The 27,041-nt window shown below is 34.3% G+C and overlaps 1 protein-coding gene across 2 annotated transcripts in view; it reads right to left on the reverse strand.

The window, feature by feature from the left end:
- The window catches only part of LOC118203988 (DNA (cytosine-5)-methyltransferase 3B-like), a 192,173-nt gene that overhangs the window by 72,938 nt on the left and 92,194 nt on the right, over positions 1-27,041 (reverse strand). For both annotated transcript variants that reach the window (XM_085809070.1, XM_085809069.1), the window contains 2 exons: positions 8,185-8,249; positions 2,578-2,632 (listed from right to left, as the gene is read on the reverse strand). In XM_085809070.1, the coding sequence (XP_085665196.1) occupies positions 2,578-2,632; positions 8,185-8,249 (120 nt within the window). The remainder of the gene's footprint in view (positions 1-2,577; positions 2,633-8,184; positions 8,250-27,041) is intronic.

The following is a 27,041-nucleotide window of genomic DNA, read 5'->3' on the forward strand; positions in this document are numbered from 1 at the left end:
ACTGTTTCTGGAAGGCATATTTGTGCACACATTCTAATTTTAAGTTTAAATTTGAATTTTGTTGAATTTGTTAAATTTTTTAAATTCTAGGAATTTTTATTTTGTTAGTCAGCATTGAAATTCTCACTAGTTCAAAATGAAATTAGTAGTAAGACATACAGTAATTTCCGGAAGAAAGGCCACATCAGCATAAACGCTGCACTCGCGAAAAATGGCGGGAAAAAAATTTAAATTACACAGAAATGCAGCAATAGATTAAATTGCACGTGACATTGTCATGGGCCATATAGATGCAAAATCTCAACCTAAGTCCTGATATATGACATATCAGTAAAGAAAAATGCATGAAACGAAACCATAACTCAAAAATAAATTAAAGGTAAGAAATGTTGAAAATAAATTTACGTTCACATATATACTTATATTTACCCACTAAAGAAGTCCATATTTGTAATACTCAGACTATATTATAAAAAATGTTGCAACAACAAAATATTAAATTTGGATGACAAAAGGAAATTTTAAATTTTACTTACAAAAGGAATTACAGCAAACTATACATCATATGAAGCCATCAAAATCTGATTTTTCACTATCTGAATTAAAAAGATTTAGTAAATCCTAATCTAAGTCCAAGTCTTCCAGATTGTCACATTCATCCTCTTGGTTTACAGTCTCTTTATGTAAGGATATAATTTCAGCTTCTTTGAACCTTGCTATTATTGACGATGTTTTACCGATTTCCACGCACTTCCTACCCACTTTGCAACTTCTTCATAAGATGCTCTATGCATTTTACCACTTTTGATATACGTATGCAATCCTTCACTGATCCAACACTCCCACTGCTTTGGGACTTCAGATTTGAAGGATTTATTACCTGACAAATCTAATGGTTGTAAGACTTTTGCCAAACCACCAGGAATTATTGCTACAGTCGTAGACAATTTTTGACATCTGGTTTTAATGACTCAAGTAAATGAGCACGCTAGGAATCCATTACCAATAACCCTTTTGGTTGGAGAAAAGATCCCTTACGACACTGCCAAACTTTTTGTAGCCACTCATGCATGGTTGTTTCACACATCCAGCTGTTCTCGTTTGCACAAATAATTACGTCATTAGGAAAATCTCCCTTTGGAATAGTCTTTCGTTTAAAAATGATCATCGGCTTTAGCTTGTCACCGTTTGTGGCACAAGCTAACACACATTAAATGACATTCTTTCATGCCCCGTTGTAAGCACAGATGCAGTTTTTGCACCAGTTTCATCAACAGTTCTGTTTGCAGGAGAGTAAAAAGCTAACGGCGTTTCATCCATATTTATTATCTGTGACCGAAAAAGTTTTTTTTTTGTCAATAACATCTCTCACATATTTTAGAAAAGATGCCTTTTTATCCTGCCAGTCCATTGGTAATTGTTGCCCAACTGTTGTTCTAGTATGCACAGAAATATTTTTTCTTTTCATAAATCTGCTACACCAGCAAGGCCCTCCTTTGAAATCATTTATTTTCATTTGTTTTGCTATAAATTTTGCTTGTAAGTGAATTTTTATAGTCGAAATTGCCATGCCCCTTCCTCGTTGCTCCTTTATCCAGTTTGCAAGGTCATCCTCTAGATTCGGCCACCTTACAGTACCACTTCTTTTGGCTCATTTCTGTTGTGGCATATTTTTAAGAAGTTCTTTTTCAGTTCTCCAATGTCGAATACATCTCTCGTCCACTTCAAACTCTTGAGCTGCTGCTCTATTTCCAATTTGTTCAGCACGTGAAATTAAGCTTAAAACCAGCAGTATAGCTTCTGTGCTGTTTCGGTGACATTTTCAAAAATTTTCTGCTCCCTTCTTACATAAAAACTATCACAACAAGTGCTTGTACCCAAACTGATGGGATCTGTATCTGACAGAATACCAAGAAAAATCGATTCATGCTGAAGGGGAAATACGTCAGAGTTTGTTATTGCTAGGCAGGTGGAGTCGTGTCCGCTTTTGAAAAAAATTGCAGAAAAGGCAAGGGTGGGGAGAGGATGGTTCCTGGAAGATTCATCGAATGGCAGAGGAGAGATTAAAACTGATGAGAATGTTGATTTAAAAGGGGGAAGAATGTTATTGTTCTGAGATCCCATTTAGGTTGAATAAGACATGTAGGTCCATTCAAGGGAAAGAATGTAAACAAAATAATGTTTGCAAAAAGCAACCGAGTGGTCTTTTTTGTGGGAACACTACAAGTCTTTGTACAATGACAAGGCCATCCAAACTATGTACAATGACCATCATAGAAAATATTTTATTTTTAGTGCACCTAAACGCTGCATGGGTAGAAACGCCGCACCTGCTGAAAATTTTAATTTTAAACACGTAAACGCCATGGCGTTTCTTCTGGAAATTACGGTATATTTCTTTGGAATACCTTAGTTTTCTTTCCAAACTCATTTTTAAATAAGTCTTTTGAGGAAAATAAATATAAATACTTATATATGCATAACTACAACAAAAGAAAAACAGACTGATAAAAACACAATATTCAATCTTGAATTATACATATAAACACATACAAATAAATACAAAGTATAACTTGCCTGTGAATATGCTCCTTCAGGTGCCAGATAATCAATACAAACATTGCAATATGCACTGTAAGGAAAGATACATTTATTTGCAAACAAATTAGGAAATATCAAGTAAAAAAAATCGCTTATACTTTTATTTAAAATGAAAAAGTGATCAGCAAGTTTATAAAGTTCAGTAAAAAATATTGTTTCGTTCTGTTTCCAGTTTTCCAGGCTTATGTCTAGGCTGTTTTATTACATTGTGTAAAGATCCTTCCTTTGCAACAGATTAAACACTCTTAACCACCATACTGCTGTCTCACAAGTTGCAGTATGGTGAAGTCTGTGAGACTAACATTGATTAATTCCTTCTAAACAAGAAACATTTCTGTAAAGAAGATGTGAAAAATCTTCATTGAAGGAAATCTGATTTTCTTCAAAGAAAAGTTTTGTAAACATACAAAACATTTCCTTATATGCAAAAGACTGCAGTGCAAACTATATACATAGTTATACTATATACATAGTACATACTAGCAAAGCAGTGATAGATTTGTTCTCAGTTCTTTAGAAAGCAATGTCCCCCAGATTATGAGGTCTGAAATATACGAGCCCTCTAATTTATTTCCAATAAACTACATAGCATGACTTTAGAGATACAGTCAAAAGTCTTTAATCCAGACATCCATAATCCGGAATGATCTATAATCCGGACCTCAAAGCTACAAACTTTCTGCCCATGCGTTAACGCATGTGCATAACATGTTTACGCATAGTGTTTAATGTATAACGGACGGTATAAGCTAAGCTAAAATTATCTAATTAACTATTTCAGTTAATGTTGCAGATTGCATTGTTCCTTTAATCTTCTAATTGGATCCAGCTTATTATTTTTTGCAGACTGTTAGAGCAATTTTATAAAAGTAAGCTTGAACTTTCGATTATGTCAAAAAGAATTTCCGATTCTGGAGCTACCAAAGGATCTACAAAGAAAAAGCATGTTTCGATGTCCATCACACAAAAAGTGGAATTGCTGCAAAAAATGAATAATGGCAAATCCTTTGTTTCTCTAACCATTCTGAAATATGTTTATCAATTTCACGCTGCTTTGCAGGGGGGAGGTCAACGCGGCGCACAATGAACTGGAGGTTGATCTGTCAGCACTATCCTTAACTTCAGGGCAGATGTTTTTATTTTATTTGGCTTATAATTCCTTACTAAATGTAGTATTTCATCTTGATGTACTCCATCTTTGATATGATTTAAATCAAATTCCTCGTCATTACAAATATCATGAACACACATCAAATAGTTTTCTGGTTGCAATTTTCTAATTTCGACTATGTGTAATGTATGCTTTACGCATGCGCGCGTTGAAAGAAATGTTTAATAAAGTAAACAAATAAATATTAAGCTTTTTTTTTGTGTGTGTAAATTTTGAAACCCTTTAGATCAGAATTGTTCTTTATGTCATAAATTACGGTTTCATATTTTTAATTTTATAATTTCTGCATGCCATATTACCAGATTAAAACCATATTTAAACTGATGATCTATAATCCGAAAAAACCGATAATCCGGAATCGCCGAAGTCCCGACGATTCTGGATTAAAGACTTGTGACTATATTTCTGTCAGAGTTTGATGCTTACATCACTGCAAAAGGAGTTTTATACTAACCCTAGCTTTAATCCACTGTTTCTAAACAGATGTGAATCTAGATTATAAAAAAAGCTTAGTGAAATTAGAAGCTTAGTGAAAAATAGTTTTGAAAAGTTATCAAGAATCTGAAAGTGAATAAATGACAATGGTCTTTACAAAAAATGGATAAGAAATGGAAAATGATGAAATGATCATTAAATGATGAAAGAGATAGAATAATATTAAAAAGAAGAAAGAATCATATATGAAATGCTCTATGAAGTTACCTAAAATGAAATCATTAAATAATTCACATCAGATTAATTATCTGGCAAAAATAAGGAGTTTTAGGTGTAATTCAAACAACAGGTTAAAGTTTTATGTTATATGTGTTTTGAAAGTTGAAATAAAAATGCTATTGAAAAAGTTAACACTTCATTATCTTTTGCCCATATAGAAGATGGTGCGTAATGCATGTGATTAGCACTTCCTAAATAATGAGAAAATTTCCTTCTTATCAGAAAAATGTCAATTTTTCAATGAATCATTCTGTAATTTCACTGCGTCCCTATGGTTTTCAGAATGAAATGAGGTTTAAAGCAGCATTTTGCAACATTTGAATCTAGAATTTTCAGTACTTACGTATTATCGCAACCAGGTTGGCGCGATTTGTAAGTTTGAGTAAAAAAGTACGAATAGAAAGAAAATGTACATTTATTAATTATAGATAATTTTTAATACAGTTTTTTATATTATTTTGTTTTAAAACATAAAATAGCAATTAAACCCTTCCGGTTTCGAATTTGAATAAGTTGCAGAATTATTTTTTTGGCGGAAATCTTTTGGCTATTGCTTTTAGCACTGATTGAAAACCATCTTCGCCATTAACAGCTTGAGCTTGGCGCCATATAAATTCGATAAGGTATGAGTCAAGATGATGACGGGCGGTATACTTCCATATCCCTGCAACAATTCAACAGCATCTTTTTCACTCGCAGGCAGATCCCAAATACCCATAGTTAAAGTATTTCAGCGCATTCAATCTAACCAGTAAGAAAAATAATTTCTTTACGAAAAACTACGTATAACACGTAGGGTTGCCGTAAGTAGGGTCGCCAAATTTGGCGATTTATGCGAATTTTGGCCTGGTTGCGTTAATACATAAGTACCGAATTTTCAAATTATGATTTAAGAAAACCTTTTAAAAATCAGTAGGCAAATAAATAAATACTGCTTAACAATGGTCACTTGCCCAAATTATCTATAAAGATTAAAATTTCATTTAAAATTCAAAAATATAGGTCAAAGCAAATGCTGGGGTAAGATAAAAAAAAAAAAAAAAGACTTAAGTCGAATTCTCACTATAAAAGATCTCTCCTCTCAAAGTAAAATATCTATGTCACTAAAATGTATATCGACACATAAAACGATTACAATTCAAAAATATTAACAAATCAATCTGGGCATAGTTACAATAGGCAATTTATGATTTATACTATGTCTAATGCAATGAGAAACATAAAAACTAGAAATTATGTGATGGATCACATTCATTCTGATTAGGTTTTTTTCTTATTTGATTATGGCAAAGCTCTCGAGGGCTATCTGCCTAAGGGAAGAGATGTCTTTGTGGAGAACTTTCTAAGGAAAACTGGCTTGTATACATGTTACATATAGAGAAAACCATAAAAATGCACATGCAGCCAGCCTGTTCGTGGGATTCAAACCTCGAACAGAACTACCAGTTTCAGTCACTTTACTACTCGGCCACTGGTGGGCCATTCTGATTAAACAACTTAAAATGCATCAACTTTCAAAAGTGTAAGTTTCATGCTGGTATCATGACATTATTTAGAAGAAATCACAAGCCTGTAGAGACATTAGGTTATTCTGAAGCAGGAGATATGAAAAAAGAGCAATGCCCTCGCCAGGAATCAAACCACGGACTTCTCAAATACGTGCCGAGCATGCGGACCATTACACCATGAAGGCACGCTAAGAAGGCGGGAAAAGTACCTTATATACTTCCCGTTTTAAAGGGTGACTGGGGATTAGGGAACCCAATCACCAAATCCTGCTGGTGGAGAACCACCTTTTTTAGTCCAGGAGCCACTGCAGAGACATTAGGTTATTCCGAAGCAGGAGGTATGAAAAATGAGCAATGCCCTTACTGAGAATCGAACCACAGGCCTCTCGAATATGCGCCCAGTGTGCAGACCACTACACCACAAAGGCACACTAAGAAGGCGGGAGAAATACCTTATAAGCATTAATAAGTTTTTAGCAAAAGGGGCAAAAATTACTAGCTTTTACTCTGATAAAGTTTTACCTTGTATATTTAAAAGAATTTCGAGATGTTTCTAAGGGGCACCATGTTCCACCAAGACTATGTTCCATACATCTAATTAATTATACTACTATCTAATATCTAATAACTCTAACTATAAAATGGCTTAGATAGAAGTAACAATTATCTTATTCTCCAATTATGGTTTTTATCTTAATTTTCCAATCATTTCTGGTGGAAAAATCTCAGAAAATAAATTATCTAGCCAAACAGCTTTCAAAACACAATAAAAATGGAGGTCACGAAATACCCCAGCTAACTTTATACAACCTTGTAGCCTGTCCAAAGTAACTGCGTAAAATTTGAGATACTAGTATTACGTCAGACTATAAATAAAAAGATTTATTTGACAGACTAATGACTTATTTGAGACTATTGACTCATCACATTTTATGATTCAGTCTAGTACACTTCTCAGTAATCAAATGGATTATGCAAAAAGCAAAAGGTTTGAGTTCATGTTTTGCGATTTTTGGCTTTGGATAATGCTCTGAATCGCACTTTATGAGTTTCCTTACTTAACATTTAAACTGAATGATTTAAAATTTTTAAATAAATAATATCTATTGTTATAAAATGAAGAATCCGTATATGAGTTTACTACATAGTACAGAGATGGAGAGGCCCAGAACTACGAAGTTTAAAACATTTTTTCCGAGTGATAAAAGTATACACCTCGAGCAATTAATTCAAAATCCGACTAAGGATTCCTTTTTTTTTTGAAAAAATCATCATTATTAGTGCTGAAATGACCTATTTGCTGATTTTTCACACATAAATCTTCACTTCACGAACAAGCAAAAAATGTCAAAATTTTACTGTTTGCACCACTGGATATGAGAAAAATGAAATTTATACTAAATTTTTAACATCCAAGATTTTTGAAAATTTTCTGAAAATCACCCTTTTTTTTATCATTTCATTATTTTTAAATTCCAAGATCCTAATAAGTAACTCTAAATTTTTCAAAATTTAAATTTTTAAATAAAGTTTTGAAATTTTCACAGAGATTATAAATCAAATTATTCAACCAATTTTTTAAAACAAAAATGATAAAAAGTATGAATTAAGCAATTTTCTAAAAGGTTTTTCAGTATGTTGATCTATGACTTTAAGCAGAAGTGGAAGCTACTGTTCTTCCTTCAGCATATGTAATTTCTCTTGCAATTTTGCAATTTTCACAGGTTATTAAATAATCTTTTTGCCCTCTTTTAAAACAAGAATGATGTAAAATTTTCTTTTCCTTTATTTTGTAAACTACCTATTTATAAGGGCTAACCTACATCCTGGCATATGGACCTTGCCAGGACAAAGGCTAGCCATGGAAGTGGCTACTCATAACTAAATTTGATTTAAATGAAAAATAAGAAATTCAAATTTACAATGCAATTTTATAATATTAAATTTATACTTTTAATTTAAAAAATGTTAAAACATTATGGCATCACAAGAAACAGAAAGAAGATATTTTTATTTTATTATTAACCAATACAATACTTCCTAAACACATAAAAAAATTAAACACACAAATTTATATTTCATGCTCTTAAAATATTGTAGTATGATTTATATAAGAAGACAACAGTGATAATAGTTTCATTACATTATTAGGTAATAAAATATTTCTTAGATTGATAACAAAAAAATTACCGAACACAAAGGCTATTACTACAGTAGACTAATTTGCCTCCAAGTCCACACAAAATGCAATAATCCTAATGGAAGGGATAAAAAAGCAAGTTTTCAGAAAATTGAAGAAACATAATTGTATTTACTTTTAATACCACATTTAAGAAACATTATAAAAAAGTAATATTTGACAGGATTATTTATGATTTATACTACACTGGTGTGCAAAAATTAAGGACAAGACGGTTTTTTCAATATAACTTTGTACAAAAGCTTTCCAAATCAACACATTTAATACCGTAAGATCCCCAATACGTAAGGACATGAGTAATGTAAGCAACACTTACTAAAAGAGAAATCAGAGGGATAAAAAGAAGCTTTATTGAAAAAGTAGCATGAAGCGCAATGCGACTGAAGGCCGAAACATCCCTGTGATGGGAGTACAGCAAGAAACATCCTGTCTTTAATAGGGGATATGATCTCCCCTGACTGCTAGGCAGGTTTCACAGCGTCTGCCCATGCTGAGAATGAGGGTGTCAATGAGTTGTTGAGGCATTGCTGCCCATTCGTCTTGCGCCAATCAAAGCTCCAGAATCGTTACTGGTGGTAAGGTACGAGCTGCCAAGCATCTGCCTAGAAATTAATTTTCAATATAACTTTGTACAAAAGCTTTCCAAATCAACACATTTAATACCATAAGATCCCCAATACATAAGGACATGAGTAATGTAAGCAACACTTACTAAAAGAGAAATCGGAGGGATAAAAAGAAGCTTTATTGAAAAAGTAGCATGGAGCGCAATGCGACTGAAGGCCGAAACATCCCTGTGATGGGTGCCCAGCAAGAAACATCCGGTCTTTAATAGGGGATATGATCTCTCCTGACTGCTAGGCAGGTTTTACAGCGTCTGCCCATGCTGAGAATGAGGGTGTCAATGAGTTGTTGAGGCATTGCTGCCCATTCGTCTTGCACGGCCAATCGAAGCTCCGGAATCGTTACTGGTGGTAAGGTAAGAGCTGCCAAGCGTCTACCTAGAAAATCTCATACATGCTCGATGGGATTGAGATCCGGAGATCGTGCCGGCCAATCCATACGTTCAATATCTTCACTCTCTAAGAGCTGTTCGGCAGCTACTGTGCGATGACATGGTGCATTGTCGTCCATGAAAAGGAACTGCGGACCCATAGCGCCTCTAAAATGACGCACATATGGAAGAAGAATCTCGTTACAATAACGGGTCCCGTTGACTGAACCTGCGTTGAAGATGTGAAGGTCTGTACGACTACCAAGCATGATGCCTCCCCAAACGAGAACACCGCCACCTCCATACCTGTCCCTTTCAATGATGTTCGAGGGATGACTGCGGCTTCCCCTCTCTCTCCAGATGAGTATGCGATGAGAATCGCTACTCAGACTGAATCTGCTCTCATCTGTAGAGTACTCGTCCCCATTCATTGTCTCTCCAATTCCGGTGTTCCCGGCACCACAGAGAATGCCTTCTCCGATAGGCAGGCATTAGAGGTACACACCGTACAGGGCGTCGTGCAAACAGACCACCACCGTGCAGTCTTCTAGCCACGGTAAAACGCGATATCTGTCGTCCAGTCGCCTGTTTCGTGTGTCTAGCGATTTCTCCCGCTGTCTGAAGCCTGTTTCTTCTGGCCTGTAAGGCAATATACTGGTCATCTGCGGGTGTGGTTCCTCGTGGACGACCACTACTAAACCCCCGAATAGCTGTTCCTGTAGTTTGAAATTGTCTCCAAAGTCGTGAAACGATGCTGTGAGCAATTCCAAACTCTGCAGCCACACTTGTCACACTGCGGCCTTCCTCCAACTTCCCAATGATTCAACCTCGGGTAAAAGCATCCAGATGTCGTCTAACAGATTGATTATTCACCATTTCTCGCTGAGGCAGCAACTCGGTGTAATTTTAACTGCTATACGGCGTGAAATCTCTTTGCCAGAAATACTGATCTTACACCGACAACATGCTTTATACTACTCAGACACTCCCCCATTACGTCTACCTGCATATCTGCGCATGTGCTACCGTACATCACCTTACTTAATCTCCTGGTTGGTCTTTCTGTCCGCTCTGCCTCTTCGTTCAGCTGATATGCTAATTTTTCGACTTCATCCTTAATTTTTGCACACCAGTGTATGTCTAATGCAATTTATGATCTATACTATGTCTAATGCAATGAGAAACATAAAAACTAGAAATTATCTGATGGATCACATTCATTCTGATTAGGTTTTTTTCTTATTTGATTATGGCAAAGCTCTCGAGGGCTATCTGCCTAAGGGAAGGGATGCCTTTGTGGAGAACTTTCTAAGGAAAACTGACTCGTATACACGTTACATATAGAGAAAACCATAAAAATGCACATGCAGCCAGCCTGTTTGTGGGATTCAAACCTCGAACAGAACTACCAGTTTCAGTCACTTTACCACTCGGCCACTGGTGGGCCATTCTGATTAGGCAACTTAAAATGCATCAGCTTTCAAAAGTGCAAGTTTCATGCTGGTATCATGACATCATTTAGAAGAAATCTACAAGCCTGTAGAGACATTAGGTTATTCTGAAGCAGGGAGATATGAAAACCATAAAAATGCTAATTGTCAGACTTTATACAACGACTACATTAAAAATTTCCATACACACATACTGCAGGATAGGAAATACTTTATTGCACACATTAAATATAGTTTGTAACACTAAGTTTAAATATCTTGAACATATTCAAATAAAAGCCCAATTGATTGCAAAGGAGATCATAATAAATATTCAATGGGTCCCCAAAAATCTTTATTTTCACAGCTGTTGGTCATAGACATGTACTTTGAATTACAAAAGAGTTTTAAATTATGCAAATACAGTCAAAAGTCGTTAATCCGGACTCGTCGGGACTTCGGCGATTCCGGATTATCGATTTTTACGGATTACAGATCATCAGTTTAAATCTGGTAAAATGGCATGCAGAAATTATAAAAGTAAAAATATGAAACCGTAATTTATGAAATAAAGAACAATTATGATGTAAAGGGTATCAAAATTTACAAAAAAAAGCTTAATATTTATTTGTTTACTTTATTAAACATTTCTTTCAATGTAAGTTGTATCAGTTGCTTCGTTTTTTTATGTGATAATACATTCTCTTTAATTCTATAAACAGACATAATTTCTTGTTCAGTTACAAAGTTCCGCTGTTCAAGTCCTATAATTGCTGTGTCAAGAATACCGACTAATTTGTCAATCGAAATTTTTTCGTTTTCAATAACCTATGTCACTTTCTTCGCTATCGGAAGCGAATTATAATGACGAGGCATTTGATTTAAATCATATCAAAGACAGAGTACATCGAGATGAAATACTACATTGAGTAAGCAATTATAAGCCAAATAAAATAAAAACATCTGCCCTTAAGATAAGGATAGTGCTGACAAATCAACTTCCAATTCATTGCACGCCGCCGCGGCGTTAAAGATAAACAAAGTTTAGATAAACAAACGTTTAAGTTTAGATAAACAAAGACTATGCCTTTATCCATTTTTTGTTTAATGGACTCCGAAAGATACTTTCGCTTTGTATATCCTTTACATATTAGTAAATATATATCGGAAATTCTATTTGACATAATCGAAAGTTCAAGCTTACTTTTATAAAATTGCTCTAACAGTCTGCAAAAAATAATAATCCGGATCCAACTCGAAGATTAAGAAACAACGCAATCTGGAACATTAACTGAAATAGATAATTAGATAATTTTAGCTTAGCTTATCCCGTCCATTATACATTGAACGCACATTCGTAAACGTATTTTGCGCACGCGCACACGCGAATTTGCAGCGACGCATGCGCAGAAAGTTTGTAGCTTTGAGGTCCGGATTATAGATCATTCCGGATTATGGGTGTCCGAATTAACGACTTTTGACTGTATTCATATTTTGTCATTTCTAAATTTCAAAAATTAATCTTGAGAAAATTATAAAATCTATCTTTTCATACAATCTCCTAGGCCATACAGTTATAGTTATGAAAGGAATTCTTTCTAGAAAAAAAAAATAAAAATCAGTTTCACTGCTATATGACAAAAATAGATGCATACACAGCCATGAAAATGTGCTGGCTGCATGCGTGTTTTTCATGGATGTTTCACACATGTGTAACACAAATAACGACCAATTTCTCTCAAAAGGTCCTACATAAAAGCATCCATCCCCTTAGGCGCATAGGCTTCGTTTGCTCTACCATATACAAATAACTTAATCTTATAAAAAGGTTTCAGTGTGTGTGTGTGTGTATTTGATTATGGCAAAGCACACTAGGGCTATCTGCCTAAGAGGAGGGATGCCTTCGTGGAGGACTTTCTAAGGGAAACTGGCTCGTATACACGTTACACATGGGGAAAACCACGAAAACACCCATGCAGCCAGCCCGTTCGCGGGATTCGAACCTCGGACCGAACCACCAGTGTTCAGCGACTTTACCGCTCAGCCGCTGGTGGGTAAAAAGGTTTCAGATGGTAACAGATTAAGTGATAAGAATTTTTAGGCACACTGTTCTGAAAAGTATTGATCAACACAATTTTTTTCTCAAAAAGGCACAGAATTTTACAGAATTTGTGCTCTAGAAAACAGTGGCACGTTTCAGTATTGGCACTTAGTAAACTCATAACATTACTTGCATAAATTGAAATTGAAAAATAATTTTCTATCACAATGAATATTTTGAAGTGATTATCAGATTATCATTCTAAAGTAATAAAATTGCATCTCTGCACCATTGCTTCTGAAATGACTCAAGAAGACATGGCTTCTACTAGGCTGTGTGCTTTAACATATAGAAAGCCAAAAGCAGGATGTTGCAGATAGCACAATGGCACTACAGGCATTGTTTTCAATATGATTTGTTTAACAATGATGTGGCAGTCTGCCAAGATCAGCACCTCTCCTTGTTGCATGATTTGTAGCTCATCAGTAATGGAAGGACACTCTTCTTGTGGTTGCTGTTTTCCAAGCTCATTTCGACACACTGAAAATGTCACTGTCATATGGTAACCGTCTCATATGATTGAATAGTTACCTCGCACAAGGACATCAACTACATGTTTCTGATGTTTTTTTCCCTTCAATTACAAAAAATCCAATTACTATGCACTTTGGTATGCCATGAGCTGTCATGAATTCACTGCTCTGGCAGCACTCTAGCAACACAATAGAATGCGATCTTTTGCACCTGTTTACAGGGAAATGTCAACATTTTAGGAGCAATAATTCACCGCTGTGGTTGGCCTTTTGAAGTAACTAAGAATTTTATTACCACCCTATGTAGCATAGTATTGTGTAGGTGTATTTCAATACAACTAACATGATTATCATTAATTTTCAGCATGCACATACACAAATGTCATTAATGTGACATTGTATAATAATAGTCAGGCATGTTTCAGAATATTGTAAATTATGCAGTATTAGATCCAATTACTTTCTGACCTTACATAAATCTAATGATTACAGAATTTCTCTTCATTCTGTAAATATCTTGCAAAAAATATAGAAACTACTTTAAATAATGTGCACTAATACTTCAAAAAATACTTATAAGCCTTCTATGTTTAGAAAAGATGAAGACAGACTAGATGAAATTAATGAAAAAAAGAACAAAAATTTCTTGCAGCATGGCATATTTGTTAACTCACTTCAGAATACAAATGCAATAATACACTGCAGCAATACAGATGGGTTACAGACTAATACAAACACTTGCGAAAAAATAAGTTACAAGCACCTATCATACTTTTTGACGGATGTTGAATTGTCAGAGCTGAGAATGCTTTGAGAGACTTCAAAGAATGCTGGAGCACACTAACCTGAAGCCTCGACTATGGAAAACACAAAACTTTTTGGGTTTTGGGTATGCAGGGAGCATGGTATCAATCATTATGACAATAAACACAAAAGATGATAAGATGGCACCTACACTGCAGAACAGTGGATGAAAACAAAGCTAACTGATGAGAAGATAGAAGTTGAAGCACATAGTGACTTGAAAGCTAAGTAATTGCTATCCCAGATAACATCTAAAACTGATACTCATCTGAAAGACCTCAATACAACCAAATATATAAATAAATAAAAGGAGGAAGGTAAAAAGGGAAACTCATGCTGTGAATATTTAATACAAAGTGGTAATTTAGGAGCCACTGGTGACACCACAAAATGCTTTCAAGCTATGTAAATGGTGCAGAGCTCATCAAGGCTGGGCCATATAGCAATGCCAGTAAATCGTTTGGTCTGATGAATCAGTAATCACCTTCTTTCAGACCCCTGGGTATGTTTATGATTGGAGAATAACCCTTAAGCCCCGTTCACAAAAGCAGATTCGAACGGTAGTGAAAACCGGTTCTTCCAACGTGTCCCATTCACACAGCAAACAAGCATTAACTGCTTCTCCGAATTGGAGGTAGAATTTGGTAGAACATTCCTACCTCTTAGGAGCAGGGCAAATGGGGGGATTTCCCATACTGCACTGCGTGATTGCACGGTTCACTTAATTTTAACAAACAACATGGCTGATGTGCAACTGACTGCTCGCTGGACTGTCAGCGAAACAATCACGTTGGTAGATATCTGGGGATATGATATCATCAAAAAATAAACAAATAAATAAATAAAAATAATCAAATAGAACCGTACAAAATATGGAAATTTGTAAACAAGTACAAATAATGTTATTTAATGCTGGGTATTCCAGAAATACCATTCAAATTAAGATTAAAGACGTGCATATCGGCTTCAACGCGAAAAGGGAACTCAGTATCTTTTGAATTATTTTTTTATTTAAGAAGTCGCATACACTTTTTATGAATATTATTAAATGGTTTTGTAAGATAAATTGATTTTAAGCTAAAAAAATTTTTTGTCTTTAATTTTTTTTAATTAAAATTTTTGGAAGAAAAGTTTAACAATTAAAATATCTTTCTTCTCCTACAATTTTCAATGTTTTCCCCAAAATTTTATTACTGTATTTAATACAGTGTTCTTAATAACTTTAAGGATCGATTTTGCAATTAATGAATTACTTGTTGAAATTATTTCTTTTTCCCTCCGATGGATTCATTTTTTCTTTTATTTTTTATCGTCTGTCGCCGACTAGGTCACGTGACTGGCGGCAGAGAAGGAATGTAATACTCTTTTAGTTAAGCTTGAGGGCGACGCCTTGAAATGATCTGTTCTTGGCCGCATAGCGGTAATTGTTCTTGATAAACGAATATTGGCCCTATGATGGGAAAATTTATAATATATGTATGATTGTGCTTTCAATAATGTAAATAATGTACATAAGCTCTTCATTAAATGTTTTGTTTTTATATAAAAAAAATATAGAATCGTGAATTCGTGAGCATAAACGTGACAACTTTTATACACATGTTTTTGGTGCCGAAATTCCCGGACCTTTAGATACTGTGAAAAAGAAACTGAATATAGTTGAATATGGTTCTATGCTGGAATAATGGAAGGATACCTGAAAATATCAGGTAAGCCATTTTCTTTCTTTCTTGAAGTATTCAACCTTGAAAAATAATGATTGAGTTGAATAAAACTATTGAATATTTATGTTGATTTATTGAAATATTACTTGAAAGAATAATACTTCATTGATGCTTGAAAAAATTAATTGGTCTTAATCGAAGGAAATTTGGGGACTATAAGTACATTGTTTTTAAAGGAAGTGCTTAAAATATTGAAATACTGTACTTTAATTTTTGTTACAATTATTTGTTGAATTTTATAAGGTTATATTCCATTACTTGAAATATGGAAAATATAGACAAATTAAAGTCGAAAAGAGCTGCTATCAGATCTGCAATCACTAAACAAATAAATAAAGCAGAAGATTTGCTGGTAGCAGCGATTGAAAGAACTGACACAGATTCCTTGTTAGAGTGTCAGGATATTTTGTCAGAAAAAGAAAATTCTTTAAATGAAATTGATAAAGAGATAGATAAATTGATTGAAGATAAAGCTGAATATGAAAAAGAATTAAAATCGGTTGAAGAATACTCTCATAAAATTTTGAGTATGAAATCCAAAATTAAGAATAGGTTAAGAAAATGTAAAGCAGATACCGAAGTTAACGTAGTTCAAAATGTACCTGTAACTCCTGTAATCGAAAGTAAATTTGTTCCGGCAGTTAAGTTGCCAAAAATAAATATTAAAAGGTTCTCAGGTGATCCCAGCACTTATTTAGAACTTATTAACTGTTTCAATAATGCTGTGGATAACAATGACTCTTTGTCAAAAATAAGTAAATTTCAATACCTGAAATCTCTTTTGACAGGTACTGCATATGTTGTTGTATTAGGGTTTGATCTCACTGATGAAAATTATGATGAATGCCTAAAATTGTTAAACGAAAGATATGGTAGGCGGGATACAATCATAAACTGTCATATAAATAAAATTTTGAACTTAGAGCCAGTAAAATCAACAAATAATATAAGGGGACTTAGAAATATGTATGATAAATGTGAAATACACATCAGAAATCTCAAGTCAATGGGGGTAACAACAGGTTCATACGGGCATCTACTTTTGCCTATACTGTTAAAATTGTTACCAGAAAACATGGTTCTAGAATTTCATAAGAAAAATAATACAGAAAATGACTATAAGGTCAATGACCTATTGGAATTTATAAGAGAAGATTTACGTGCCCGTGAGGCCACAATATTAGTAAATAATTCTTCTAGTAATAAAATACATGACACTTACACTAATTTTAATTCCAAACAAAAATATAATCAGAACTTTTCTTCTAAGAAAAGTGTTCCTTCGGCTGCTGCCTTGAACACTTCTATAAAAATATTTTGTGTATTTTGTGACTCTTCGAATCATACAAGCTTGGGTTGTAAAAGGTATACAGACCAAGAGAAACGTTTTAAATTGAAGAAGGGAGGACGCTGTTACAAGTGTTCTTAAAATCACACCTGTCTTCTAACTGTAAAAGTAAATTAACCCCATGTTCGAAATGTGGTAATAAATTTCACAATGAGCTGTTCTGTAATAAATCAGAAAAACATGAAAGTCCTGAAAATATTAACGCAGATAAATCCACAACCTTAGTATCTTGCATTTCTGAACAGAAAAATAAAACTATTTCTACATTACTCCAAACTTGTATTGTATGTGTCTCTGGTGGTGAAAACAAAATCCATGGAAGGGTTTTGTGTGATAGTGGTTCAGAAAAATGCTTTATAAAAGAAAATTTAGTAAGAAAACTGAATTTAAAGCCTATAAGAAAAGAAAATTTATTAGTATATTCATTTGGCGGACGAAAACCACAAGAACCATCATTTGACGTAGTTTCTCTTGAATTACAAAATGTTTCGCAAACAAACAATTCCATAAATATTGAAGCCTTGGTAGTTGAAAAAATAACTGGCGCTACAGTCAAAATTCCAGACAAAGGTTTGATTCAACGCTTGAAAATGAAAGGATTTAATCCTGCTGATACAGGGCATGAACAGGAAATAACTATTTTACTAGGGTCAGACTTTTTATGGCAAATTCAATTAGGTATTGTAGGAAAAATTGGAAAACATTTATACATTTCAGAAACTATTTTCGGACATACTATTCAGGGGCAGATAGAATCAAAAGATAGAAGAATAAATTGTTGTAGTGTATCAGTTGAGAGTGAAAATGATGAACTGAAGAAATTTTGGGATTTAGAAGTCATGGGTACTGTTGAGAATAACGAAAAGAATTCTAGTGATTTAGAAATCATAAATGACTTTCAAAATAATTTGAAATTTAAAAATGGACGTTATGAGGCAAAGTTACTATGGAGCAAATCTCGCGATTTATTGAGAAATAATCTTGAAGTGGCTAAAAGAAGATTTGCTAGTCTAGAAAATAAATTTAAGTGTAATGAAATGTTATTTGAAGAATACAACAATATTCTCAGGGAACAAGAACATTTAGGAATTGTAGAAGTATGCCCTGAAAACAGCTCGACACTTAATTCTTATTATATGCCTCACCATCCTGTAATTAGAGACGACAAAAAAACAACAAATGTACGCATCGTTTACGATACTTCTTCAAAATCAAATGATGCTCTTTCTCTCAATGATTGTCTTCACCCAGGGCCAAATCTAAATCTAAATGTTTTGGGCGTTATTTTGAAATTCCGCGAAAATAGGATCGCCTTTTTGGCAGATATCGAAAAGGCATTCCTTCAAATATCAATCGCAGAAGAAGACAGAGATTATCTGAAATTTCTTTATTTTAAAAACCTTGATAGAAAAGAGAGTGTAATTTCTTACAAAATGACAAGAGCAACCTTTGGTGTAACTTGTAGTCCTTTCATCCTTGCCTGCACAATAAAACATCACATTGATAAGTACAAGAATTCTAATTTTAAGACTTTTGAAATGCTTAACTCAAATCTTTACGTGGATGACCTATTTTCTGGAGCGACAACTGTTGAAGAAGCGCTTAATCTATCAAATGAATCTGTTAAAATTCTTGATGAAGGAGGTCTAAATCTAAGAAATTTCGAAACCAATTCCCTAGAGCTTAAGCAGAAATGGCTTGAGGAAAAGTTAATCTCTCTCAATAGTGACACTCCATGTACATCCTTAAAAGTACTAGGTTTAATATGGAACAATGATGAAGATGTCTTAGGACTAGAATTAACACCCTTAGTGTCCTCTATAAACACTGAATGTACCACACGTAATGTATTAAAAATAGCAGCCAAAATTTTTGACCCATCTGGATTTATCGCACCCTTTGTAATTCGAATTAAATGTTTATTGCAACAGCTATGGCTTCAAGGGGTACCTTGGGATGAGATATTTTCTGGAGAACTCGAAAATGACTGGAAAATATGGCTTTCTGAAATAAAACAACTTAAAATGTTGAAAATTCCCAGATATTATTTTCATGTATCAAATTTAGACAGGGACATTGTTCAGTTACATATTTTTAGTGACGCTAATCCGAATGCGTATGGCTCAGTCGCATACTTGAGATACAGAACTGATGAAGATAAATTTGAAACTACATTTGTTTTGGCAAAATCACGTGTTGCACCATTAAAGAAATTAATGCTTCCCCGCCTTGAATTGATGGGAGCACTGTTGGGTGCTAGGGTTTCCAACTACCTGAAAAATATTCTACATATTTCAAATGTCATTTTATGGTCAGATTCGGAAATAGTTCTACATTGGATTAAAGGTACAGCTAAAAGATGGAAACCTTTCATTGCTAATAGAATTTCAGAAATACATGAAATTTCAGATCCTTGTTCATGGAGACATTGCGAAGGAAAACTCAACCCTGCAGATCTAATAACAAAGGGTTGTTCTGCAAAAGAACTGATAAATTCTTCAAAATGCTGGCATGGCCCTGCATTTCTTTCGTTACCTGAAAGTCAATGGCCAAAACCCAAACTATCGACGTCAAAATTACATGATGTATCAGAAGAATCTCGAAAATCGGAAGCTATCCTAGCGTGTTTGATCAAAACAGACAAAACTGAAAATGTTCCACTCATGAATTTGACAAAATTTAGTTCCTTGAAAAAACTTTATCGTGTGACTGTTTGGATTTTCAGATTTATATCAAATTTAAAAGTAAAAAGGGAAAATAGAAATTTTGCGGAAATTTCAGCAGAAGAAATCAGTAAATCTGAAACCTTTTGGTTAAAACAAGCTCAAGAAGATAGTTTTCCTGAAGTTATAGAGTCTCTAAGAGAAAACAAGCATATTCCAAAAGAATCTAAATTGTTCGAATTAAATCCCATATTATCAGATGAAGGTCTACTTTTGGTACGAGGTCGGTTACAAAAATCAAACCTACTATTTAACAACAAACATCCAATAGTAATCCCTTCAAAACATAAATTAAATGAATTAGTAGTACGAGACGCTCATGAAAAGGTTTATCATGCGGGTGTATCGGATACTCTAGTGCATATACGTGAAAAATTCTGGCTCTTAAGAGGAAAACAATACGTCAAATCAATCCTGAGTAAATGCTTAATATGCAAAAATTATAATGTACGTCCTGGACAACAAATCACTGCACCTCTTCCAGCGGATAGAGTTAATGAATCTCCACCTTTCGCAATTTGCGGACTCAATTTTGCAGGTCCTTTGTATGTAAAAGAAAATGACAACAAATACTACATTTTATTGTTTACTTGTGCTACTACAAGAGCTATTCACCTTGAGCTCGTAAAAGGCATTAGCACTGAAGAATTTTTACTTGCGTTCCGCAGGTTCGTATCCCGAAGAGGTTTGTGTTCCACTGTGTACTCGGACAATGCTAGAACATTTAAAAGAGCCGAACTTGAATTAAAGCAAATGTGGAAAGTGATTAACCACCCTGAAGTAATTTTATGCTTCGCATGGAATCACATGGAAATACATTGTGGAACGTGCTGCCTGGTGGGGCGGTTTTTATGAACGTTTAGTTCGCAGTGTAAAAACTAGTTTAAGAAAGAACATTGGGAAATCATCTTTGACTCAAAGTGAATTAGAAATGCTTTTGCTTGAAATAGAAGCGATGATAAACTCGCGTCCATTAACATACGTCTTTTCTGATCTTGAAGAGCCCTCCGCACTTACTCCAGCCCACCTGTTGATTGGTAAACGACTCTTGAGTTTGCCAGCTGTAAGGAGGAATGACTTGAATTTACCAGGTTCCAGAGAATTTATGTTAAAACGTTTCCGTACATGAGAAAATCTAATAAATCACTTTTGGAACAGATGGAAAAAAGAATATCTCCTGTGCTTGAGATCTGCTCATTATACCGGTCAGAAGAAACCATCTGCATTCAACGTAAATGATATAGTACTTGTTCATGATGAAAATTTACCTAGAAGCTGGTGGAAATTAGGAAGAATAACCAAAACCTTTATTGGTAGAGATGGAATGATCAGATCGTGTGAAGTGAAAACTGGTAATTCAGTAATCAAACGTCCAGCGCAGCTATTGTACAATTTAGAAATTGATGATATCAGTAATTGCAATAATCAGTGACTGGAAAAATAAAATTGGACTGAATGACTGATAAACTGATGAAAAAAAAAATGTTCTTTTTCATAATGTTTTCATTTATTCATTATTATTTTCCTTGGTTTAATGATTTGTGGTGATCTTGAGAAATGTTAATTTAAATGTTTTGTTTTTTCTATAGTTTCAGAAAAAATTTTCTTGGTGTTAAGAAATTATTGATATAATGTGACCTGTATATGTAAGTAATTTTTATTTGTTTCTTATTATTATAGTAATATTGTAATAGTTAGTTAAATTTATGATGAACCTATTGTTCATCGGGGGGGAGTTTGTTGAAATTATTTCTTTTTCCCTCCGATGGATTCATTTTTTCTTTTATTTTTTATCGTCTGTCGCCGACTAGGTCACGTGACTGGCGGCAGAGAAGGAATGTAATACTCTTTAATTAAGCTTGAGGGCGACGCCTTGAAATGATCTGTTCTTGGCCGCATAGCGGTAATTGTTCTTGATAAACGAATATTGGCCCTATGATGGGAAAATTTATAATATATGTATGATTGTGCTTTCAATAATGTAAATAATGTACATAAGCTCTTCATTAAATGTTTTGTTTTTATATAAAAAAAATTATAGAATCGTGAATTCGTGAGCATAAACGCGACAATTTTTATACATTACTAGTTTCTGAGAAAAAAATAAAAACGCATTCTTATGCAAAATCTTCGAAACAAAAATAATCTCAATCACATTTTCACTTAAAATAATTTTTCTTTTCAGTATTTTGCAAAATCAATCCCCGTTTCTATAAAGTATATAATTTTAAATAATCAGTAAAAAGGTTTAGTTTAGTTCCATATCTATATACGTTTTAGGACTTAAGTAAAAGGATTTATCAAAAAAATGTAAACTGAGGAAATGAAGTTTGAAGAATGTAAACTATCTAAATGGTCATTAAAATCATTTCAAATTTCTCAAAAATTTTATAGTTGAATTTCAATGCATATATATACTATATAATAAAACTAATACTGTTTAGTTGGTTAACATAAACATAAATTACAGGCTTTTATTTAAAGTCTTTGTAAAACACATTCAAAAAAATTTTAATACACAAATTAATTATATATTTTCTAAAACATTTATAATCAATATTAAAACATTTATGATTAATATTAATAATATTAATTTGTTGTTTTGTTCCTTTTTTCAAAAAGCAAAGTTTGAAATTTTAACAGCCACAAAGCATTGTATTTAAAACCGTTCAGCAGTACATGTGATTTCTCTTCTTCTTTTAAACATTTGGTCTCATATCTAAATTGCATTTAAAATTCATGTAGTTGTATTTTGATTACACTCACTTCCAAAAGTTAGCACGAAGATGTAAAATGCAAAAGAATCAATAAATACTGCTTTCATTGACACAAAATTTGGCAGGAAAGTACCATATATATTTATGCATAAAGCAAAATCAATAATTATATGCAGAAATGAAAACAATATTAAATTTTTGTAAGTTATCAAATAATGACTGCTTTCAATCAGGTGGTCAACCACCACAGAATTAAACAATCGCCATTCTTCTTGTAGAGCAGTTTCCAGCTCAATAAGAGTGGCTGGAGGTGGGAAATATGAAGATACAGCATGGCCAAGAGCATACCAAAGATTTTCAATGGGATTAAGGTTGGGCGAATATGCTGGCCACGCCCATATGCGCAATCCCTTCACTCTCCAAGTAGTCATCGACGATGTCAGCTCTATGGGGACATGTGTTATCGTCTATTAAAACAAAAGTAAGGCCAACTGCTGAAGTGTACAATCTCACAATGGGTTCTAGGACTTCATCTTGATACCGGACAGCCATAAAAGAACCCCGTTTAAAGACGTGCAAGTCGGTGCAGTATCCTAATTAAATCCCTGCTCGCACCATAATGCTTCTGCCTCAGAATGTGTGACGTTCGGTGATGTTTTGGGACTGATTGCGTGTTCGTTGTTCACACCATATCCTTATATGCTTGTCATCTGGCTCCAAATCTTGACTCATCAGTAAACATAACATTGCCCTAGTCAGATACATTCCAATTGACATGTTCCCGGCACCACTGTAATCATGCCCCTCTTGATTGGACGGATAGAGGAACACAAACTCTAGGTACCCAGGCATACAGTCCACTCATATGTAATCTTCGGCGTACAGTAGCTGCAGATATTGCCTTACCAAAGGACACTGTAACCATAGATGTCACACATGTGGAGGTCACTCTGCGATTCCGTTTGGCTACAATAGCAAAATATCGATCTTTCGCAGGGGTTGTAACCCTTGGGCGACCGGCTACGGGTCTTCGGACAACCGTCTGTCTGGTTTGGAATTGCTTCCATAAATGTGAAATTACAGAATGATGAACGCCAAAGAAAAGAGCAACATCTGTGATCGACTGTCCTACTTCAATGCGCCAGCACGCACTGCTTTAAAAGATCAAAGTCAACAGCTATCTAAGCATCCTGGTGGATCATGCCCATGTTTTTTGTTCACACTTTATTCTCTGGAATGCAAACCATTTTTTTCAAATCAGCAACATTCTTATTAGTTCTGCTATGTGTATCCAACTGTGGTGCACAGAGCATGATGATGCAGCAAGAATATTGCTGGTCCCTTGAATCCCTTGACTTGAACAGTTGTGGGGCTATTTACAGTCCAAACTTTGTGCTTCAATTACACGGTTTTGTGCCTCTGGTTACACATTCAGAATTAGGCTTTGCTCTGCAGAAGGAATGGTTGCATATTTCTTCAAATGTTATGCAACTCATCTATGTGTTCATACCATACTGCATACAATGGTATGTAGGTAGTCCTAGGGTTGGGACATCAAAGAATAGTCCAACCCACTGTGAATAAATAGTTTTCCCTTATTCCACAGGTGTTTATGTTATTTTGTACCCCATCTGTACATCCCAGACAACTACCAGAAAACAAGCATTTATACACTACAATATGACTCACCATTTTGAAATGACACCCAGAACTAGAATTTAAGCTGAATGTTAACTTATGTCTGAAGCTCACACAAGTTCATTCATTTTTATCTGAATCTTTTTATTGGATTTCCAGATTCTCTAGGATGTGCCTTTTTAAAAACACATCTGTGAGAATCTGGAAATCCATTATGACTTTAAAAAGGCACATCTGCGAGATACCATCAAATATCAGCCATCAGCTATCTTGCATTAAACACTGATCTGTATATTGGAACTTCAAAAAATGGCTGTAGACAGTTGTTTGTCTATTCATGTCACATAAATAGTTAGGGGCAAACAGCAGTTTTCTTCACTTGTTCTGGTCATTTGTAGTCTGATTTTCCGTTATTTTATGTAACTGTTTCAATTGATTCCAGCTTAACAAGAAACAGACATTTGGCTTGAGTGCACTCCATTTCCAAGTTCTTAAAATGCTCTTCATTTCAATGCATATACACCAACCAGACTATTCCCATTTATGATGCAAGTGAAGATTTTAATATAATGCCCTTTACAATAATTATCTTAAGCTTCTGTGGTATGGATAGTTTCGTAATTTCAAACTGGTGCAAATGGGTTAGATTTCCCTTAATTGAGATTAGAAAATCATCCTTCCACAAGATATCAAATTTATGCTTCAAATGTCAGTCATCATTAAGAACAAGACAATGGGCAAGTTGCTTGCATTACAGTTGAATAATTTGTGTGATTCAGTACGATCTAATTTTCTGTTTCAGTAAGTATCTGAATAATTTGTAATAAATATTTAAAATGAGTTACCCACTTTTTCCCTCTAAAAATATCTCATTGTAATGAACCTTTTCAAAAAAATTTCTTAATAAAGTTAGGAAAAACACATGAACACAGTACCAATTGCGGGTAGTAATGCCCCAAAACATGGCGGCCATGAGCCCAAAAACATATCAACCTCATTTCAGACATCCTTTGCAGAATGGAAGATAGTCTGGGGTATAGTTCGCTTTTTCCCCAGCAAATGACAGCATTATCCGAAACTTGATTTCTTTTGCCATCGCGCAGTGCATTCTGGGATTTTAGAGGACATTTTGTTTTTCAGACATTGTTATGAGACCAATATGTGATCTAGCTTCTTTAATGCCAAAAGCAATAATTAATAATTAAAATTATGTATTTGTTAGTAAATTGTGTCATAAGGCATTAGCATCTTTTCTTCCTTATTCATGCAACCGATCTGATTATAAAAATATATGGAACACAAACAAATGCCATTACTACAACTGACGACTTCGATGGTCCAAACCAAAACTGAACCGCACAAGTGACTTATAATGTACACAGCTACACAGAATATTTGCTATTACGTTCTCCAATCCCTACAAAATGAGTGAGAAATTTCCTTTTTTATTACTATGGGCTGTAAATAATATTTATATATGAATTTTAATTACATGTCTAACTGATCTATGTTGCTGAGTTTTAAATAATTATTTTTCTTACATTATTTTTATTTTATGTAAATCATTCATGTTTCTAACAAGAATATTACACCAATTTAGCTTTTTCACTTTGTTACACTTTCTCACACCACTAATGAAATTCTGAGTATTATACGTGTGATATTTATGTAAGCTATCATTTCACTAAAATATTTTATTCTTGTGTCATTTTGCCATTACAAGAATTTAGTTCATTACCCGACAGTACATCAGAACAAATTTTATGTGTGGTGGTAAAACCACCATCGCTTTGGAAGAACAAAATCCGGGACTATGGTTTAGCCAGTTGGAATCACAGTTTGCTCTCGCTGAAATTAAGGAGGATCTCGCAAAATACAATTATGTAGTAGTGGCATTCAATACTTAAGCACTTAGCAATGTGTCCAATATAATAACCAGTCCCCCAGATACAAATAAATATGATAGCATCAAAAAACATCTCGTTGAAACCCATTCTTAGAGTGGATCTGGTAAAATTCAAAAATTACTTCAGAGACTTGATATCGGCGACCAACGCCCTTCTCAACTCTTCACATGTAAGTGTGTGCTAGCTGGTGACAAGTGGGAGATCCTTATTAAAGTCACTTTGGCTCAATAGACTCCCAACTAATACACAAACCATTCTGGCAACTCTAAATGAAGATCTTTCAAATCTTGCAGTCATGGCAAATAAAATACATGAGCTATCCACTTTCTCTACCTTAAACAATATTAGCACATCAGATCCCAGCAGTAAAAAAATAGCCGACTTGACCAAACAGGTTAATGACCTAAAGGCATTGACTAAAAGACATCATAATCGTTCTCGGGTTCAAAACAGAAAAACTTTGCAGACACAGCCCTTCAAAAAGTAACTCACAGTGTTGCAATAAGGATTATCATTTCTATCATAATAGATTCAGAGATAAAACAAGAAAATTATGACCCCCTAGCATGTATAAATAACTGGAAAACTAGAACAATGTTCAGCCGCTGGCCACGTCAGAGATCGTCTTATTAACCACATTGGCTGACCCCAAATCCAAGTTGCAATTTCTTATAGATACTGGTGCCAACATTTCAGTCCTTCCTAGACAATATGCACCTCACTCAGTAAAGTCGGACAAACTAGTTTTGTATGCAGCAAACGGAAGTCAAATTAAAATTTTTGGTAATATGCGCCTTACCCTCGATTTTTGGTTAAGATGTCTTTTCAGTTGGGATTTCATAGTGGCTGATGAGAAACAACCAATCATCGGAGCACTTTGATTTTCTAATTGATGCCTAGAACTACTGCCTACTCTACAAAAAGACCTAGTTGACCTCTCATAGTACAATTTTTGATTATAGCCAAATACCATCTAAATTAGCTATTT

The sequence above is a fragment of the Stegodyphus dumicola genome, chromosome X2 (assembly GCF_044657685.1).
Source record: "Stegodyphus dumicola isolate Sdum_Otavi_A_Nest chromosome X2, ASM4465768v1".
Taxonomy (NCBI): Eukaryota; Metazoa; Arthropoda; class Arachnida; order Araneae; family Eresidae; genus Stegodyphus; species Stegodyphus dumicola.